Genomic DNA, 21,527 nt, shown 5'->3' on the forward strand with positions numbered 1-21,527 from the left:
TGGCACTACATAACAAAAGACAAGTGGATTTTACAAACCATAGATCAAGGTTACGGTTTCACTTCCACACTTTACCAGTCAAAGAGGAATGCCAAATCTACCTCCAAATCAAAAAACAGAGGCTCTACGCCAGATAATGGAGTTAGCAAACATGAGAGCTGTGGAAAGAGTGCCAACAGCAGAACAAGGAAAGGGGTTCTACTCCAGACTATTCCTAGTTCCAAGAAAGGAAAAAGTTGGAGACCAATTCTCGACCTGTCCACCTTAAATACATACATCATTGTCCCAAAATTCAAAATGCTGACCTTACAGCAACTTCTTCCCATGCTGGGCAAGGAGTCTTGGCTGGTAACTCTAGATCTCAAGGAGGCATACCTGCACGTCCCAATTCGACCAATCTGCAGAAGATACCTCAGATTTCTTGCAGGATCAGAGCACTATCAATTCTCAGCATTGCCCTTTGGCTTATCTACTGCGCCCAGAGTATTCACCAAATGCCTGGCATCAGTAATCGCCCATTGCAGACTACAGGGAATTCAAATTTACCCATACCTGGACGACTGCCTGCTACAAGGGGACAACAAAAGCAAGCTGACAACAGATTTACAAAGGGTCATTTACTTGCTACAAGGACTGGGATACACAGTCAATTTACAAAAGTCAAGGCTGATACCATCCCAAACAAGGACATTCTTGGGCGGAATTGGACACAGTACAACAAATGGCATTCCTGACTACAGAAAAACAAAAGAACTTCCTCTTTACTTCTTGGCACTAACAAAACTGAACAAGTTAACAGCAAGAAAATTTCTACAGGCCTTGGGCTTCATGGCATCATGCATAATCTTGGTCCCATTTGCCAGACTACATATGAGGAAACTACAGTGGTACCTAAAGAATTTATGGTCCCAACACAGACACAGTCTAGAAACAGAAATCCCACTAATTCCATGCTTAAAACAGGAGTTCCTATGGTGGGCTCAGGCATGCCAGTCAAACCCAGGCCTGCCCTTCCGCAGATGTCAACCAAGCCAGACCATCACAACAGGCGCTTCAGACCTAGGATGGGGGGCCCACATGCTGGACAAATGCATGCAAGGATTGTGGACACAGGATCAACTTCACCTGCACATCAATCTAAAAGAAATGCTGGCAGTAAAACTGGCAATCCAAAAGTTCAAACCATTTCTCAAAGAGGGCCAGTTGATGATAAGGACAGACAACACCACAGTCATGTGGTACATCAACAAACAGGGAGGCACTCATTCATACCCCCTATGCAGAATGACCTTGGAGCTGTGGACCCTGGCACTCAGCTACAACATTCAGTTACAGGCAATATTTGTACCGGGGAAAGACAATACTCTAGCAGACATACTAAGCAGAACCACTTCGGATGCCCACGAATGGAAGCTGCACCGGACATCTTCAAGACCATCTCAAAGAAATGGGGAATGCCACAGATAGACCTATTCGCATCACCTCTCAATCACCAGCTCAAAAATTCTGCACAAGGACATTCCACCCACTAGCATGGAAAGTGGACTCACTCTCCTTCAACTGGAAAGGCCTAACCGCATATGCATTCCCTCCTCTTCCTTTGATACACAAGGTACTACTAAAAATCAAGGAAGAACGTCCAAAGATAATCCTGATAGCCCCAAACTGGCCAAGACAACACTGGTACCCACTACCGAAGAGGATGTCAAGCAACAACATGTGGCCAATACCCCTGATGCCTTTGATGTTAAGTCAGAACAACTACAGGATCATACAACCAAACCTAAAACCCTGCAACTGAGCGCATGGAACGTCAGATAGCAGCAGCTAATCCAGAACTGTCCCAAAGAGTTAAAGACAGTATTCTTGAAGCACGCAGACCTTCAACAAGAAAGGACTATGCTGGAAAATGGAAGAGGTTTGTCATTTGGAGTACCGAAGAGGAAAAGATGTGTCAAACATAGATATGCCTAACATTCTGGAGTATCTGGCGAACTTCTTCATTCAGGCCTGTCCTACTCCTCCATCAAGATACATGCATCAGCTATTTCAGCAGAATACAGCTTTGATCCTCCTGTTTTTCGCACCCTTTGCTCAGGCAGTTCCTCAGAGGAATCAAGAATGTAAAACCTCCAAGGAAACCACCATTACCAGCTTGGGACTTAAACTTTGTGCTAGAAAAGTTGACACTAGCACCCTTTGAACCAGCAGCAACAGCAGACCTACAACACCTGTCATGGAAAACTGCTTTCCTACTGGCAATTACTTCAGCAAGGAGGGTTTCAGAACTACAGGCCTTAATGGCAGTGCAACCCTTCCTAATCTTCCACCAAGATAGAGTGTCCTTGAGGACTAATCCTACATTTATGCCTAAGGTGGTATCCAGAGTATCTTTAAACCAGGCAATCCACCTACCTTCCTTCTTTCCCAACCCACAAAACAGAGGGAAAGAATACTGCATCCGTTGGATCGAGATAGGCAGCTACGCTACTACTTGGACAGAGCGAAAAATAGCAGAAAGAGTGACCAACTTTTTGTAGCCTATGCAACAGGAAGGGAAGGAAAAGCTATTTCCAAACAGACAATCTCCAAATGGATAGGAAATTGCATACGATACTGTTACTCCTTCCATGGAAAACCAATTCCACAGAACATAAGACCTCATTCTACAAGGGCAACAGCCACTACCACAGCCTTCTTACGAGGAGTGGCAACCAAAGACATTATTGAGGCGGCTACTTGGACCTCCGTGCATACATTTGCCAAGCATTATAATTTGCCTCTTTATTCCAGATCCCGAGCAGGGTTTGCCACTGCTGTACTGCAAGGGATCTTAAACACACCATAATCTACCTTTATCCTCCTCCCTAGTTGGCTATGGTATTCTACCCACTTGTTATGACTGCAGATGCATCCATGAAGGACATAGTACAGTTTTGTACCTATCATAAATGTAGATGTACGAACTGGATAGCATCTGCAGTCAGGATTACCCTCCCTCCTTCCCCTCTGTGGTACGCCTAGGGTGTTTACCCTCCTAATAGCTAGCTGTTGGGGGGGGGAGTCTTTTATGGTGTATTTGTTTGTATATATGTACATATATGCTTATTGTTGTGTTTACCTCTATCTATTTGGAAACATTGGCATCTATCCAAATTTTACCCTGCAAGAGGGCTACTGGCATCTGGGGCAAGAAACACTGAGGAAAATGGCGTCGGCTGATGCTTTTATACCCGAAGACCAGCAGAGATGACGTCGGGTGGAGTGCGACATCAGCGAAGCGGAACCGGACTTTGGAATCCGGCCGACTGCAGGGCTGCCTGACGACAGGACAACCCACTTGTTATGACTGCAGATGCTATCCAGTTCGGACATCTACATTTATGGTAGGTACAAAACTGTACTTTTTGTACCTACCATAAATGTAGATGTTCGAAGATCCACATTGCTGCAGTCCAATTTACCCTCCCTCCTTCCCCTCTGTGGTTAGAGGCGGTTGTGTGGTTTGGGTTGTGAATATTGTGGATATTGTATATATTGTACATATAATTAGTGCAAGGGTGGTTGGTTGTTTTTGGCTGTCTTTTGGTTTTGACCTTTCTTTTTAGGGTCTTCTGACATCTGGGGCAAGAAAAGACTGAGGATATGACGTCGGTCATGCGCATTTGTACCCTGACGTCCTGATGTCAGTCTTAAGCGCCTTGACCGACGTCAGCCTAATACTTTGATATTCGGGCCGACCGAGGACAGCGGACTACCCAAGTGTAAGGACTGCAGCAATGTGGATCTTCGAACATCTACATTTATGGTAGGTACAAAACTGTACTTTATAACTGCTCCAACACACACACACACACTGTAACAAACTGACATACCTGTTCCTCTTCAACTCAACCCAAATCAAACTAAGTAGTGACATCCACCTCAATCCTGGCTCACAACCCCATAAACAACTCCCCCATCTCTGAGCTATGTGTGCTCCCTAAACATCAGTAATCTTCCATGCAATAACTCTGTTCACCGTATCTTAAATATGAACCTGAGAAGCAGAAGCATACTCAATAAACCCCATGAATTCCATGCAACTCTCGCTCAGTACTCCCCTAAACTAGCAATCTTAACTAAGACATGGCTAAAACGCAACATACCAGATAGTGAAATACTAACCCATGGTTACAGCATTCACAGATTTGATAGAACCCACAAGCGAGGAGGAGGGGTAGCCGTAATACACAAAGAAACTGTAAAACTGGAATGGCTTCAATTTAACTCCCTAAATCTCAAGAATACCGAAATACTAATCCCCCACCTACATTTTAACGGCAAGAAGTGCATCATCATAACTGCCATCTACACCCCCCCCCCCCCACACACACACACGGTAATAACCCAGCCATTGCTAAAGACGTCCTTTGCTGGTGCACAGCCGTCTTTAATCAAGGAACAATTATAATGGGTACTTCAATTTGGATTGAGCTACCTGCTCTTCAGACAACCCCTCCAACTTTATTAATCTCCATGGTTTCAATCAAATAGTTCAGTCCCCCGCCAGATTCAACAAACATGATAGCAATCTATTTTAGAGTGGATTCTAACAAGTAAACCCTCCCTCTGTCACCAAGCTGGTTGTCTCCCAGACAGCCTAAGCGATCGTATACCTACTAAGGCAGCATGTAAGCCCTCCAAAAAACATTTACAAGTGTGTCTGCAACAAAAGAAATTTTTCTACCAATGCCTTTAACTCCCTCCTGAAACAATGTGACTGGTTCCCTTTAAAACATTTCCATCTAGATTCAGCTATGCAATATTTCAATGATCTATTCCTCAACATCCTAAACAACCTAGCCCCCCTTAGTAAGATCCGCACTAACTCTAAACAAATACCTTATCTTACTAATGACACCAAGCAGTTCAAAAAAAAAAAAAAAAAAACAGAGACCGAGCATAGTCTGTCATAAAACCAAAAAACAAGCCCAAGCCTGCCTTTTCACATTCCAGCAATTACGAAACCTAACTGAAAAAAAAAAAATCTGGCAGGACATAAAACAGTACTATACAGCAGTGCAGCACAAACGCCAAAATCCCCAGAAATTCTGGCTAGCCATTCAACAATTGCTTAAGCCCAGACAGAGCGCAACTCCCAACTACAACCAATTCTACAGATAGTATTCTTTCACATTTTAATACAAACTTTATAAACTCCATACTCTCAATATTAAAAAATGAAAGCAATACCCCTCTAACCATTCCCACAACACGAAAAAATTCTTAATTCCTTTTTAATCAAGCCAGTTCAACACCATCAAAAACTTCTTTCCAAACTAAAGCCTTCATTCCTAGCAGCTGACCAACTCCCTAATGAATTTCTCAGATTAGCAGCAGATGCCATGGCTCTTGTCCTGTATCCATACTAATCAGTTGTTCCATTCCCAGGCAGTACATCCCCAAGCTTTGGGAAATCTCTTGCATCATCCCTCTACGTAAAGGTGGTACTTCAACAGAGTTCTCAAACTACAGATCTATTGCTATCCCCCCTCTTCATAGCCAAGATACTTGACAAGTGCATACATACTCAACGTTTCAACTATGTACTGAGCAGTGACGACCTACCTGCTTCCCAATATGGCTTTAGACCAAGACATAGTACAACTGCTGCTCTTGCTAGTTTTACACACACAGTCAACCAACTAGTCTCGGTTAGCTTTCTGGATATGTCAAAGGCCTTTGATAAAGTATCCCACCAAAAACTACTCCGTGAGCTAGCTTCCTTAAATCTTACCCAGCCATCCCTTTCCTGGTTTCTCAGCTACTTAACTGACCACCAACAGGCAGTCAAGTCACAAGATGAACTTTCTACACTGCCTGTCTCAGTAGGTGTACCTCAAAGTCCACTACTCGTCACCGTATTCACCAACAAACTCAGCACAACTACCCAGTGTGCAGCTATAGTGCAGTATGCAGACTACTCCAACCTCATATGCTAAGCCCTCTCCATCCCCGTACTCTTACAAATAACCCAACAATCATTCTAAGATATCAAAAACTCTTTCTGACTTCCAACTGGTTCTCAATCCAAGTAAAACGAAGGTTATGCTCTTCACTAATAGCAAAGCTCCTCCTTTCTCAATCTACTCTACAAATAAAACTAAAATCAAACCTGTCAACCACACCAAACTCCTTGGTGTTAACATTGATAGCCTAAAATTTGACAAACAACTCTAACGATCAAAAAGGCCCACATTAAGCTACGTTCACTCTACAGAGTTAAAGCTTACCTGACCGACTCTACCAGGCACTCCATAGCCAGGACACGTCCACGCCCCACCTTACTATATGCCTTTACAATATTCACTAATCTCAGAACAACAGACTCAAACAAACTAGAGGCTTGCTATTATAAAATTGCTAAATTTGTTACCAGTCTTCCCCAGAAGGCACACCACTGCACAGCACTACAACTAAAGTGGCTCAAACTACCCAGTCTTCTATCTCTTAACCAACTAACATTCTCTCATTCCATCCTGTATTATCCAGATTACTATCCTGCAGTCAAGATCCTAGTGCATCCCCACACCAACTCCAGACCCCTGAGATCCTCCAACAAACTACTACTTAATGTAACCATGTCCAGTAATGATCACAGTGATGCACTGTTCTCCAAATATCCAAGTCCTGGAGCTCCATGCCTCCGACAATACTAAACTCTCCCAACACATCACTGATGTACTGATCCCTCCCATCTCCCATTGGTGCCTGTCTGTGGATCAGGGCCAGTGGGGAGATTGAGGTATCCTGGGGTGGCCACCTCTGTCAAACCGCCTTACTATTTCCATGTCTGTCTTAATCTATATTATACCTATTTATTTTATGCTCTTCATCTACCACCTGGTTCTCCCTGTATTAATCATACAATATAGTGACCAAACAATAACTGCAAAATAAGTCTCCTACAAGTTTGGAAAACACTGTCGATAATCATCTGTTCTTGGTACATTTCTAATGCATGTCTCACTCATTCTTTTTCCTCATGTTATACCAACAATATCACCATAATATCCAGCAATTGATCAGTCACGTCTTCTCAAATGTCATGTACTATCTTGCATCCAAATAGTTTAACTTGTCTTTCTCCACTATAGACTTGCACCTTGTTTTTAAAGAACACTCGAGGTATTATTTTTGTTGTAATTGCAATTCTTTTTTAATATTGGTATTCATTTATTTGTTTGTTTATGATGTCTGTTTATTCACAATCTGTTTTTTGTTTTCATCTGCTGTGGAGCATTTCTCCTTGGATTTCACCTGAAGAAGGGCCATTGGCCCAGTCGGACTTTCCCAGTAAACAAATGTAAAATAAATATTTTTTTTGTAATGCTGGATAGATGATAGTAGCAAAGTAAATATATGTGATGTATATTGTATTTCAATGGAAAATGTTAAAATGGGTTGTATTCTTTTCTGTTAATGAATCTTTCACTATGTCTTGAGTGATAATGTAAAATAAATGCTATAGCACTTGGGCTTTCTTGCATTTCCAAATGGACACATTGAGGCTGCTGCCCTGTTTACGAAACTGTGGCCTGTGGAAATCCTTTTAGAAAAGTTTTTGGTGTAGTGGCATTTTGTATCGCTGGATATTCTTGCTTTGCACCAGAGATGCTAGCTTGTCGTTTTGAATGCTTGAAAAAAAGTTAGCTGAAATGTGACTTATTCATTAATCAGTAGTTGTGTACAGAGTGCTTAGTATGCATTTTAGCATTCATATGCCAAAAAATAATTGAATTCCTTTTTAAACTGATTGATTTCATTGTCTCTTAACTCAGGTTGCTGCCTTCATTCACCAGCTGAAAGGACGGGTAGCCAGAGAGGCTGCAAGGAAAGAATATGTTCGCCTTCTAGAAGAAAAGAGAAAAAGAGAAGCAAAGGCTCCTGCTCCCATAGAGGTATCTAGTCCTATATTACATTTTTATAAAAGTGGAGTACTATGATTTTGCTGTGGCTATGCCCCCCCCCCCCAAAAAAAAAGTACCATATATTTGAGCTATTTTTTTGTCTTTCATATAGCAGACCAACTTCTTCCAGTACCTCTTCACCATCACCAGGTATACTAATCCCTCCCATCTCCCATTGGTGCCTGTCTGTGGATCAGGGCCAGTGGGGAGATTGAGGTATCCTGGGGTGGCCCACCGTACTCATGTGATAACTTTAACTGTAACCATAATCCTAACTCTGCCCCCAATCCTAACCTTACACTTTGTTATTAAACCCCCTTTCTCTAAAAGCACATCTTCACCAAACAAAAGGCGCAAACACGACAGTGACTCTGTATCCCCTTACATAACACTAACCCACAAAACCTTGCACTTTCACAACAATGGCTATAACACACCTTCCCAGATACAACTTTTTTATTCAAACTTTAATTTTCCTACACACACCTGCTTTACCTATACTATATAAAACAAAATTCAGCCATATGTGATTCACACACATGGACATTCTACCTTTTGACTTACAGCCATATAAAGTGTATGTGCATATGTATCTAAACAAAATTAGACCTAGAGTAGTGAGACTGGGCAACATAGGCAGACTGCACAGATTGAGATGCAAGACTACTGCCCTGCTTACATTTGACACTGATCTCTACAGGCCTGCAGATGTCAACAGTAATTTTATTACCATGTATGAAAAGGGGCAGACGTCTTGAGGTGGATTACTGGTCTTCTCCATGTTCATCTACTTTGACGATCATTACGTTTGTTTTTATAGCTGTATATGTACACATACTCTTATGGTGAGGAGGAGAAGATCTCAAATCTGAACACTGTGAAAGTGGACAGCTTAATGGGAACAGGTGATGTTCATTGTGTTTCACTGTTGCAGTCATTACACTTGGGTTATCCTGCTGGCAGGCTACCCGCAGTCGGCCTGAATTCCAAATTCCAGGTCCGGCGTCGGTTGCTGTTGCCTCTTTCCTGACGTCAGTGCGCCAGAGGTATAAAAGATGCAGCCGACACCATTTTCTTCCGTCTTTCTTGCCGCGCAGTGCCCGAAGCAAAATCAGTTCGCAAGTGCCGGTCGGCCGACTCCTGAGATTTTCGTGTTCGAATTTCAGATCCAAAGTCTTCATTAAAAGCTAAGTACCCCATTGGGGAAACTTTTTCTTGCTCCAAACCGATGCCAGAAAAAGTTAATAATTGTATTTCTTGTGGAAAGCAAATACCTCATAAGGACTTTCATTCCTATTGTATTCTAGGCCCTGACCACAACGTTGCTAATTGTCGGTTCTGTGCTAGATTTAACCAACGCACTATTAAGCGTCGGTGCGATTTTGCATTTCACTATTTTGGCAGAAGATTTAATTACACAATGCCGTCGGATAGCCATCCGACTACTGCAATTCACAAGAAACGCAAAGAAAAAGGAAAGGACAAGCATCCGAGGTCCAAAACTGATGACAAGGCTTCTTTTAAGCCAGTCGCCGGTTCTCAGTGAGGTGCTTTCGCAGCCCCTGGCGCCCGCTACTTTAGAGCCGCAGGCCACTACCGACTCCCATGTGGAGCCGACTAGGCCGCTGGAGACTCAAAGGTATTGGAACCTCGGAAACTATTCCCTCAGATGGGTCCGGAGCCGCTGAGCAGGCATCGGCTTCTGAGGGTGTTTTCAGGCCTACACAGTTGTATGTAAAATCGACTTCAGCTTCAAAGGCAAAGACTAAAGCACCTTTAAAGACAAACCAGTACAACAGCCACATGGACAGACCTCCATGCTTAAAAAAACAGTTGCTCAAAATGGCCGAAGACCTAATTACTTTGATCAGGGGTTCCCATCCCCCTCCTGATAAGAGGCGTAGGCAAGAGACAGATTATGAATCTTCAGATCAGGTATCCATTTCTTCTGATTCCTCTTCTGATCAGGAATACTCTCTTCCTCCCTATGAGGATTCTGATACTGAAGAATCTGTCCCTTCAGCCTCTCCTCCTGAGGATTACTCTTTTTGGGGAAACTCTGCATACCATGAGGGAGCATTTCCACTGGGAGATTCAAGATTATTCAGAATCTAAGAAAAGGCTCGGAGACCTCCTTTTACTACCTCAGCACAGGCCCTTGCTATTCCACTTGTATTAGACATTGTAGATGTTTTTTCAGAGTCCAGTCTGACTCCTGACTCCCTGCCTCCAGCTCCTGTTAAGCCAGACCTGTACTACAGGGTTCCTGATTCACATAAATTTCTTTTTAAAAACCCTGCTGATTCACATAAATTTCTTTCTAAAAACCCTGCTGCTGACGCAGAAACTATCTCTCAGGGTCCCAAAGGGGGTCAAGGCTTCCACTGCAAAAAATCCTACCCCCTCTGACAGGGATTCTACAGCACTGGACAGATGGGAAAAAAGATTTACACTTCTGTAACCTTGGCTATAAGGGCTTTAAATTGTCAGTTTCATATGCTTAAGTATCAGCAATATATTATGTCACTGCTAAAACAGAAAGTGTTGATAAATTCTGAATGTGCAGAAAACAAAGAAATGCAAGATTTATTGCATGCAGCTGAACAAGTTGGAAAACATACTTTGCAATGTGGTTTTGATTCTTTGGAGGCCTCCAGCGGGGCCGCTGTTACGGGTTCTGTCATCAGGAGGCATGCTTGGTTAAAGGAACAGAATTTGCCTGATCATGTTAAAGCAAAATTATTAGATGCTCCATTACAGCATGATACTTTCTTTGATGTTAAAGTAGAGGAGGTGTTAAAGAAAATGGAAGACTAAGCAAAATCTATGCAAACAGTCAAGGATTTCTTACAGGTACAGCCTCCAAGATTTAGCAGACACTGGCCCACAAAGAATTGGTTCTTTCCAGTGTCAGACAGGCCACAAAGGGGCAGATACACATTGCCCTAGAGGCAGATCCCAGCCCCAAGGCACATACAGGTCTAAACAGTGGGGTGCTTCTTCCTCCAAAAGCAGAGAAGACAACAGTGGGGTGCTTCTTCCTCCAAAAGCAGAGAAGACAAATCACAGCCATACAGGAAACAGTCCCAATGACTTCCCCCTGCCTGCGCCAAACACTTATCTAATGGCAGCACCATTAGGGGGAAAATAGCAGTTTTTCATCAAAATTGGCACATAATAACCCAAGACAAATGGGTCTTGAACATAATGTCACAAGGTTACAAGTTTCACTTTCATACCCTGCCAAGGGCAAGCGGTTTGCCAGACCTGCCAAACAACCAGTGGGCAGAGGCACAAAAGCAAGTTACATCCCTCATGGACATGAGGGCCATTCAGCAAGTACCAGAGCAAGAGCAGGGACAAGGATTTTACTCTAGACTGTTCTTGGTGCCCAGAAAGGACAAAGCCTGTTGACCAATACTGGACCTATCAATTCTAAACACATATCTGGATATTGCAAAATTCAAAATGTTGACGCTGCAGCAGCTTCTGCCCATGCTGGGCAAGAAGGCTTGGCTTGTGACCTTAGACCTAAAAGAGGCATACCTGCATGTCCCAATCAGACAATCATGCAGAAGATACCTCAGATTCATAGCTGGCTCAATGCACTACCATTTCTCTGCACTGCCCTTTGGCTTATCCACTGCACCCAGGGTCTTCACAAAATGCCTGGCTCCAGTAATTGCATTCTGCAGACAAAGAGGAATACAAATATATCCTTATTGGACGACTGCCTCATTCAAGCAGAGAACAAGGACATTCTACTACAGCATCTGGCTTTTGTAAAAAGATTACTAACATGCCTAGGGTACACAGTAAATGAAAATAAATCAAAACTAGTACCCTCTCAAGAGACAATATTCCTGGGTGCAATCTTAAATACAACTGCCCAGATGGCCTATCTCATGCCAGACAAACAAAGGCAACTGACTACTTATTTCAGGCCCAGTTATCTGCAAGAAAAATTCTGCTGGCTTTGGCCTTCATGGCATCCTGCATTTTGCTAATTCCATATGCAAGACTGCATATGAGGAAACTTCAATGGTATCTAAAAAGTGTTTGGACTCAACATTGCCACAGCCTGGAAACAACAATTAACCTTATTCCCTGCCTGCAACAGGAGTTTCGATGGTGGGCAAAGGCCTGTCACCACAACAAGGGGCAGCCATTCACTTTACCCTCAGCCAGGCAGACATTAACAGATGCATCAGATTATGCCTGGGGACCCACATGGCAGGAAGATGTATTCAGGGCACATGGTCCACAAGCCAAATGCATCTACATATCAATCAAAAAGAGATGCTAGCTGTTCAGAATGCCCCGACAACCTTCAAGGATCAACTTCATCCGGGACAACTACTGATAAAGATGGACAATACTACAGTCATGTGGTATATAAACAAGCAGGGAGGAACTCATTCCTATCCCCTTTGCAGACTAGCCATGACTTTGTGGGACACAGCATTGACTTACCAAGTACATCTGCAGGCACAATTCCTGCCAGGAAAGACAAATACTCTGGCAGACGAACTAAGCAGAAACCTCATGGATCCCCACGAGTGGAAATTGGATCCGCAAGTCTTCAGCATGATAACAAGGAAGTGGTGATGCCCGGACATAGATCTATTTACTTCCCCTCACAACTGCCAACTACAGACATTCTGCACAAGGACTTATCGCAAGCAAGCATGGAAAGTGGATGCTCTGTCTTTCAGCTGGAAAAACTTAACAGTATATGCCTTTCCTCCACTGCCTCTCCTCCCCAAGGTACTCCTGAAGGTCAGACAAGAGAAGCCAAAAATGCTACTGATTGCTCCAGACTGGCCCTGCCAGCACTGGTACCCAATCCTAAAGAACCTGTCTCAATGCCCTGCCTGGACATTACCTCAAATTCCTCACTTTCTGTCCCAACAAAACAATCCGATCCTGCACAGCCAACTCAAGACAATCTGGCAGCATGGCGGATAATGTAGTCCTTCAAAACACCCCTCTTTCTAAAACAGTGATGGATGTTATTTTGGAGGCCAGGATACCTAGTACCAGAAAATCTTATGCTGAAAAATGGAAGAGATTCTGTGCTTGGAACCAGGCACAAGGAATTGACACGATTGTACCAAATATTCCTCAGATTTTGCAGTACTTAACTGAGATGTTGAACAAAGGCCTATCCTTTTCATCTATTAAGATTCATGCCTCTGCCATTTCAGCTCATTACAATACAGAGCCACCTATTTTTTCTCATCCTTTACTAAGGCAGTACCTCTAGTGTCAAAAATTTAAGGCCACCAAGGAGATCACCAATACCTGCATGGGACCTCAATTATGTCTTGGAAAAACTCACCCTGCCTCCTTTTGAGCCAGCCGCTACAGCTGACATTAAAATTTTTATCTTGGAAAACAGCTCTGCTCCTAGCAATAACCTCTGCAAGATGAGTCTCAGAGCTACAGGCACTCATGGCTGTGGAACCTTTTATCATTTTCCCATCCAGATAGGGTTTCTCTGAGGACAAACCCGACATTTATGCCTAAAGTAGTATCCAGTGTGGCCCTTAACCAAACTATTCACTTGCCTTCCTTTTATCCAAACCCACAGAATAAGGGTGAGAAACTTATGCATTCTTTGGACATACACAGACAGCTGCGCTTCTACTTGGACAGAGCCAAAGCTTTCAGAAAGTCTGAGCAATTACTAGTGGCATATGCTGCAGAGGATCACAAGGAAAGGCTTTCTCAAAGCAGACTATTTCAAAGTGGATGGACCACTGCATTTGTTTGTTAGGCACTGATTTGCCATGTTGTGAATAAGGGCATTAGGCCACATTCAACCAGAGCGGCAGCCACTTCAACAGCCTTCCTCAGAGGAGTACCAACCAAAGACATTTTAGAGGCTGCAACCTGGAGTTCAGTGCACACTTTAACAAAGCACTATCACTTACCACCCTACTCTAAATCTAGGGCAGGCTTTGCCACTGCAGTTCTGCAGGGCCTCATAGCCCCTCCTAATCCTATTTAGCTCCAGCCTCCCAACCTTACCTTTTGGGATTCAACCCAATTGTAATGACTGCAACAGTGAAACACTATGAACATAGTACAGATGTTCATCGTGTTACCCTGCTGCAGTCATTACACTTGGGGTTATCCTGTCGTCAGGCAGTCCCACAGTCGGCCGGATTTCCAAAGTCTTGGTCTGACGTCGGTTGCTGTCGCCTCATCCCTGACGTCAGTGCGCCAGGGGTACATATATTGCAACCGACGCCATTTTCTCCAGTCTTTCTTGCCGTGCGGTGCCCGAAGCAGAAGCAGTTCGCAAGTGCCGGTCAGCAGACTCCTGAGATTTTCGAATTTCAGACTGAAGTCTTCTATAAAGCTAAGTACCCCATTGGGGAAACTTTTCTTGCCTCAGACCGATGTCAGAAAAAGTTAACAATTGTATTTCTTGTGGGAAGCAAATACCTCATAAGGATTTTCATTCTTATTGCATACCTTGCCTAGGCCCTGATCACGACGTCACTTCCTGTCGCTTTTGTGCTAGATTTAATAAACGTACTATTAAAAGACGATTTGATTTTGCACGACACTTTTTTGGCAGAAAATTTAATTATAACATGCTGTCGGAGCTACCGACTACTGGCGTGCACAAAAAGCGCAGGGATAAGGATCGACAGCCCAGGCCTAAGCCCGATTCCGAGGCCTCGGTTGATCCGGTCTCCGGTTCTCCAGTTATCAGTGAGGCTCCAACGCAGCCTCTGACTACCGCAGTTCAAGGAACCGAGACCGCTACAGATATTTTGACGGAATGTACTAGGCCAACGCAGCCTTTTACTTCAGGCCCTACCGACGATTTACCTTCCAAGGACGTCTGTGCTTCTGAAACACCATCGGTTTCTGAAGGCGTTTTCAGACCGACACTCACAGTCAAAACGTTTTCCAAGTCGAAGACTCCTTCCAAACCGAAAAAGGCTTCACTTCAGTCTCCTGTTCAAGGCCCTATGCCTAAGAAACAGATGCTCAAGATGGCTGAAGATTTGATTTCTCTTATCAGGGGTTCTCGGCCTCCTCCTGACAAAAGGCCTAGACAAGAGGAAGAATCTGCTTCCTCTGAACAACTATTTATTTCTTCGGATTCCTCTGAGGACCAAGACTATTCCTTCTCTCCTTATGAAGATTCTGATGCTGAGGACTCTATTCCCTCGGCTTCCCCTCCAGAAGATTACTCTTTTGGGGAAACTTTACACACCGAGGGAACATTTTCACTGGGAAGGTCAGGATTACTCTGATTCCAAGAAAAGGCTCAGAGAGTTTCTTTTACTCCCCCATCACAGACCTCTAGCCATCCCTCCTGTTTTTGACATTGTGGATGATGTCTATTTAGAATCCAGTTTCAACCCTGACTCTCTGCCTCCTGCCCTGGCCAAGCCTGACAGATACTACAGAGTACCTGATTCCCACAAATTTCTTTACAAAAGCCCAGTAGCTGACCCAGCTGACCATCTCCCATGGTCCCAAGGGGGCTAAGGCTTCCATGGCTAAAAATCCAGTACCTTCTGAAAGGGATTCAAGAGCACTAGACAGATGGGGGAAAAAGGTTTACACCTCAGCCACTTTAGCTATGAGAGCTCTAAACTGTCAATTTCATATGCTTAAGTATCAGCAATTTCTGATCTCAGTTAAAACAAAAGATAACCACCCTCCCTCAACAGTCTGAATTGAAAGAAGTACAGGATTTGTTGCACACCACCGAGCAGGTGGGCAAACCTACCTTGCAATGTGGGTTTGATTCTTTAGAGGCCTCCTGCAGAGCAGCTGTCACTGGATCAGTTATACGTAGGCATGCCTGGTTAAAGGAACAAAGTCTGCCTGATCATGTTAAAGCAAAACTACTAGATGCTCCCTTACAGCAGGATGTTCTTTTTGGAGTTAAAGCAGAAGAAGTTTTAAAGAAAATGGAAGATGAGGCAAAATCAATGCAGACAGTCAAAGATTTCCTACAAGTACAACCCCCTCACTTCAGCAGAAACTGGCCAACAAAAAATTTGTCCTTTTCAGCCACTGACAGGCCTCAGAGGGGTAAATACAGGTGCCCAAGGGGCAGAGGACAACCACAAGCTCAGTATAAACCTCGCCAATGGGGCACTCCAATCCAGAAGGGAGGAGAAGACAGGTCTCAACCTACCAGAAGGCAAACTCAATGACTTGCACCTCAGCTGGCCAAACAAAGCTCTTTTGTCAGCCCCCCTGGGGGGAAAGCTAGCACTATTTGCAGACGACTAGCACATGGTCACAAAGAACAAATGGGTACTAGACATAATTTTACAAGGATACAGATTCCACTTTCACACCTTGCCAATAAAAAGAGGAATGCCAAACCTGCCACAAAATCAAAGGGCAGAGGCTCAAAAACAAATTACAGCTCTCATGGCCATGAGAGCCATTCAAAGGGTACCAACTCAAGAGCAAGGCCAAGGATTTTACTCGAGACTCTTCCTAGTACCCAGAAAAGAAAATGCTTGGAGACCAGTTCTGGACCTTTCAATTCTAAACACTTACTTACAAATTCCCAAATTCAAGATGCTAACACTACAGCAGCTACTTCCCATGTTGGGCAAGGAAGCATGGCTGGTAACGTTGGACCGCAAGGAGGCATACCTGCATGTCCCTATCGGACAAAGTTGCAGAAGATGCCTCCGTTTCATTGCAGGTTCAACCCATTATCAATTCTCTGCACTGCCCTTTGGCTTATCGACTGCACCCAGAGTATTCACAAAATGCCTGGCACCAGTAATTGCATACTGCAGACAAAGAGGAATTCAAATATATCCATACCTGGACGATTGCCTCATCCAAGCAGAAAGAAAAGATATTCTCTTACAACATCTGGTTTTTGTGAAGCATCTACTGAATTGTCTGGGGTACACAGTAAACGAAAAGAAGTCAAAACTAGTACCCTCACAAAAAATGACATTCCTGGATGCCAGCTTGGACGCAACGGCCCAGAAGGCTTACCTTACACCAGACAAGCAATTACAACTGACTCGATATTTCAAGACAATGGCAACAAAGACTCAATTAACTGCAAGAAAAATTCTGCAGGCTTTGGGCTTCATGGCATCTTGCATTCTGTTAATACCATTTGCAAAACTGCATATGAGGAAATTACAGTGGTACCTAAAAAGCGTATGGTCTCAACACAGCCTTAGCTTGGACACAGTGATATCTTTCATTCCCTGCCTTCAACAGGAATTTCTATGGTGGGCACAGGCATGTCACCTCAACAAGGGTCAGCCTTTCACCTTGCCCCCACCCAGGCAAACTATCACAACAGATGCTTCAGACTATGCCTGGGGGGCACACATGGCAGGGCAATGCATTCAAGGCCTATGGACTGCAGAACAAAGAAAACTGCACATAAACCAAAAAGAGATGCTAGCTGTACAGAAAGCTCTGACAGCCTTCAAGGATCTACTACAGCCTGGGCAACTTGCAATAAAGACGGACAACACCACAGTAATGTGGTACATAAACAAACAAGGGGACACACATTCCTACCCTCTTTGCAGACAAATAATCTTATGGAACACAGCTCTGGCCTACCAAGTCCAACACATTGGCAGACTACCTAAGCAGAAACATCAAAGATCCCCACGAGTGGAAGCTAGACCCACAAATATTTACAATGATAACTCAAAGATGGGGCCTACCAAATATAGACCGGTTTGCTAGTCCTCAAAACTACCAGCTGACAAAATTTTGTACAGGGACATTCCACCATCAAGCTTGGAAAGTGGACGCTCTCTCCTTCAGTTGGAAAAACCTGACGGCATATGCCTTTCCTCCATTACCTCTTCTCACAAAGGTTCTTTTGAAGGTCAAAAAGGAGAAACCTCGAATGATTCTCATAGCCCCAGACTGGCCACGCCAGCACTGGTACCCACTATTGAAGAATATGGCTCAGCCCACCATGGATATTGCCTCAAATACCTCATTTGCTCACGCAGCAAGACAAGCAGATTCTACACAGCCAGATCAAAACCTTAAACCTGGCTGCATGGCAAATCAATTAAGCATCCAACCAGCCCCTCTTTCACAAGCAGTACTGAATGTTATTCTAGAAGCCAGGAGGCCAAGCACCAGGAAGGCTTACTCGGACAAATGGAAAAGGTTTTCTGCTTGGAACCAAGCTAAAGGCCAAGACACAACTCAGCCTCATATGCCTCACATTCTGCAGTATTTAGCTGAGATGTTGCATAAAGGACTTCCCTTCTCCTCAATTAAAATCCATGCTTCAGCTATTTCAGCTCACTACGACACAAATCCACCTTTATTTTCAAATCCTCTCCTAAGGCAGTTCCTCGGGGGGGCAAAAAACATTAGACCACCTAGAGCAGCTCCTACACCAACATGGGACCTCAACTTTGTTCTGGAAAAATTAACGCTACCTCCCTTTGAACCAGCTTTTTCTGCAGACCATCAGTTCCTATCTTGGAAGACTGCCCTGCTCCTGGCAATAACTTCTGCTAGGAGAGTTTCAGAATTGCAGGCACTTATGGCAGTGGAACCTTTCCTCATTTTTCATCAAGACAGAGTTTCTCTACGAACTAATCCATCCTTCCTGCCTAAGGTGGTTTCCAGTGTAGCTCTAAATCAAACCATCCACCTACCCACTTTCTACCCCAATCCACAGAACAAAGATGAGAGACTCCTGCATTCCTTGGACATTCACAGGCAGCTTCGTTACTACTTGGATAAAACTAAGGCTTTCAGAAAAACTGACCAGCTCTGTTTCCTATGCTACGGCTTCTCAAGGGAGGGCCATATCCAAGCAAACCATTTCTAAATGGATAGGCCATTGCATCAGATTCTGCTATACCCATCATAGGAAACCAGTTCCTCCTACCATTAGATCCCACTCTACCAGGGCAACAGCTACCTCTACAGCCTTTCTCAGGGGGGTTCCTACCAAGGAAATCTTAGAAGCTGCATCTTGGAGTTCTGTGCACACCTTCACCAAACACCATCACTTACCTCTTTATTCTAAGTCCAGGGCAGGCTTCGCCACTGCAGTTCTGCAGGGCCTCATTGCCTCCACTAACCCTCTATGATGCCTCCACCCTACCTTAGCTTTGGGACTCAACCCAAGTGTAATGACTGCAGCAGGGTAACACGATTAACATAATACATTTTTGTACCTACCATAAATGTAGATGTTTGAGTGTTCACCCTGCTGCAGTCCAGGTTACCCTCCCTCCAACCCTTCTGATTTACTGGCTAAATCTTTGCTAGGCCTTACTGATGTATTTGTTTTTAGCTGAAGGGATTTTGTGTTTGTACAGTGTTCCCACCTTTTGGTACTAATTTGGATCACCTTTTTGGGGGCACCTGACATCTGGGGCAAGAAAAACTGAAGAAAATGGCGTCTGTTGCAATATATGTACCCCTGGCACACTGACGTCAGGGATGAGGTGACAGCAACCGACGTCGGACCAAGACTTTGGAAATCCGGCCGACTGCGGGACTGCCTGACGACAGGATAACCCCAAGTGTAATGACTGCAGCAGGGTGAACACTCTAACATCTACATTTATGGTAGGTACAAAACTGTACTTTGTGTACCTACCATAAATGTAGATGTTAGAGTGTATTCACTGTTGCAGTCCAGGTTACCCACCTACCATCTCACTTATCTTTGCTGGAACTTATCTGTACTTCTCTATTCTATACACCCTTGGTGGTGTATTTGCGTGTAGATGAAGGAATAATTTACTTTGGTGCATGCATGCTTTATTGTCATATTTTTAGCCTACCCTTTTGGGGGCACCTGACATCTGGGGCAAGAAAAACTGAAGAAAATGGCGTTGGCTGCATCTTTTATACCCCTGGCGCACTGATGTCAGGGAAGAGGCGACAGCAACCGACGCCGGACGTAGACTTTGGAATTCAGGCCGACTGCGGGTAGCCTGCCAGCAGGATAACCCAATTGTAATGCAGCAGTGAATACACTCGAACATCTACATTTGTGGTAGGTACACAACTGTTCTTTCACCAGGGTGGCTGTCTGCCAGAGGATCAAGATTCAGAAGTGCTGGTTTCACACCTCAAGTGTGCAAACTTGGTGATTGTACTTGCAGGGTAGACAAGAAGGGAAGGTTATTGAATTATATGCAGGAATGCACAGTACAGGTAGCAGTGCTGCAGGAGATGCATGTGGAAAGAAATGAGCATGTGAATTTGATGAAAAGATTTCAGTATGGATATTCAGCAGAATATTAGGGACACGGGAAAAGGGGTTAATTATTCTAATTGCTATAAGAGCTTCAATAGTAAATAGAAGAAGAAAATACAATAGTGGTAGATTTGTGGTAGTAAGGGGCTGCTGGCAAGGGATGAGGATTATCCTGGCATTTATTTCCACAAAAAAGAAAAAAAAACTGCAATTATGGAATTTTAAGAAATTTTTTGGGAGAAATGATCTTCTTTGAGGAAGAAATATTATTTATGGGTTGGGAACTAGTACTTGATTTGCCATCATGAGGATGTATCAGAGAAATACAATACAAATAATGTAGACTTCCAAAGAAATGTAAAAGAATATTTGTTTTGGTAGATCTTAATTCAGTAGCAAGAACATGGACTAAATTTACATTATTCCCCAAAGTACAAAAACTGGGTAGAAATTATACTTCGCAGGAGCAGAATATTTAATTGGAAGCTTTGACACGCATCTGATAACTATTTTAGATCATGCACCCGTAAAAACCAAGAAAAAGATGCAGGGTAATGAATTAAAAATGAGATACTGGTGTTTTTCTTCTTCTTTGTTAAAACAAGAGGAATCTAGTGAATGAGTTGTGGAAACTATTGAAATGTTAATAGGAAAATGGTTTCTTCAGAAGGGATAACTAATGAGTGGGATAAAGTGAAACTGAAGTTTAAAACAGGGTGAGTTAAAAGAGAAAGCAGTATGGGTAAAAAGTAATAGGAATTATTTAGAAGGCATGAGAAAGGTCAAGTATTGCAAAACAGAGTATCTGGCAGAAGCAGCTCGGAAGCAGACTGCTAAAGGGAACATAATGAAGTATATAGGTAACATGCTTGAGTTTAGAAAGATTGTTGTTAAGCAACAGTTTTTAGGTAGCCACTCCAGAGCACAAAAACATTTAGCACAACAGCTTGGGAAACAGAAAGCTGAAAGGGTTGTTGCCAAACTTGAACTTTTGACAAGAAAAATAATCGGAGATCCCATAGAAGTGTTATTGTTATTTTGGAAATGTTATGAAAATTTGCATAAAGCAGAGAAATGTGGAAACAAAGAAAGAGCACAAATGGAAATAGCTATGGAAGACTTAATTATGCCAAGGTTAGAGGTGGATGAGGCAAAACAATTATTTGTTAAGATAGGAAGAGAGAAATCAACAGAAGAGTCTCCAAGAAACGGTTTCAGTGCTGTGTTACACTGTAGCACTGAAATAGGTTATTTTGTATTTATCTTGTTTTAATGGTGGTATATGTTTCTTCTACATTTCATGTCTGTTAGTATTTGTATAAATCTTTGTATTTACAGTGTATTGTAATATGATG

The 21,527-nt window shown here is 43.4% G+C and overlaps 1 protein-coding gene across 1 annotated transcript in view; it reads left to right on the forward strand.

Moving 5' to 3' along the window:
- Positions 1-21,527, forward strand: part of SNAPC2 (small nuclear RNA activating complex polypeptide 2) — a 178,140-nt gene that overhangs the window by 18,103 nt on the left and 138,510 nt on the right. Inside the window, exon 2 of the mRNA XM_044077350.1 lies at positions 7,824-7,943. Coding sequence (XP_043933285.1) covers positions 7,824-7,943 — 120 coding nt within the window. The remainder of the gene's footprint in view (positions 1-7,823; positions 7,944-21,527) is intronic.

This window comes from Protopterus annectens, chromosome 7.part0 (assembly GCF_019279795.1).
Source record: "Protopterus annectens isolate FY-2018-M chromosome 7.part0, PAN1.0, whole genome shotgun sequence".
NCBI classification, from domain to species: Eukaryota; Metazoa; Chordata; order Ceratodontiformes; family Protopteridae; genus Protopterus; species Protopterus annectens.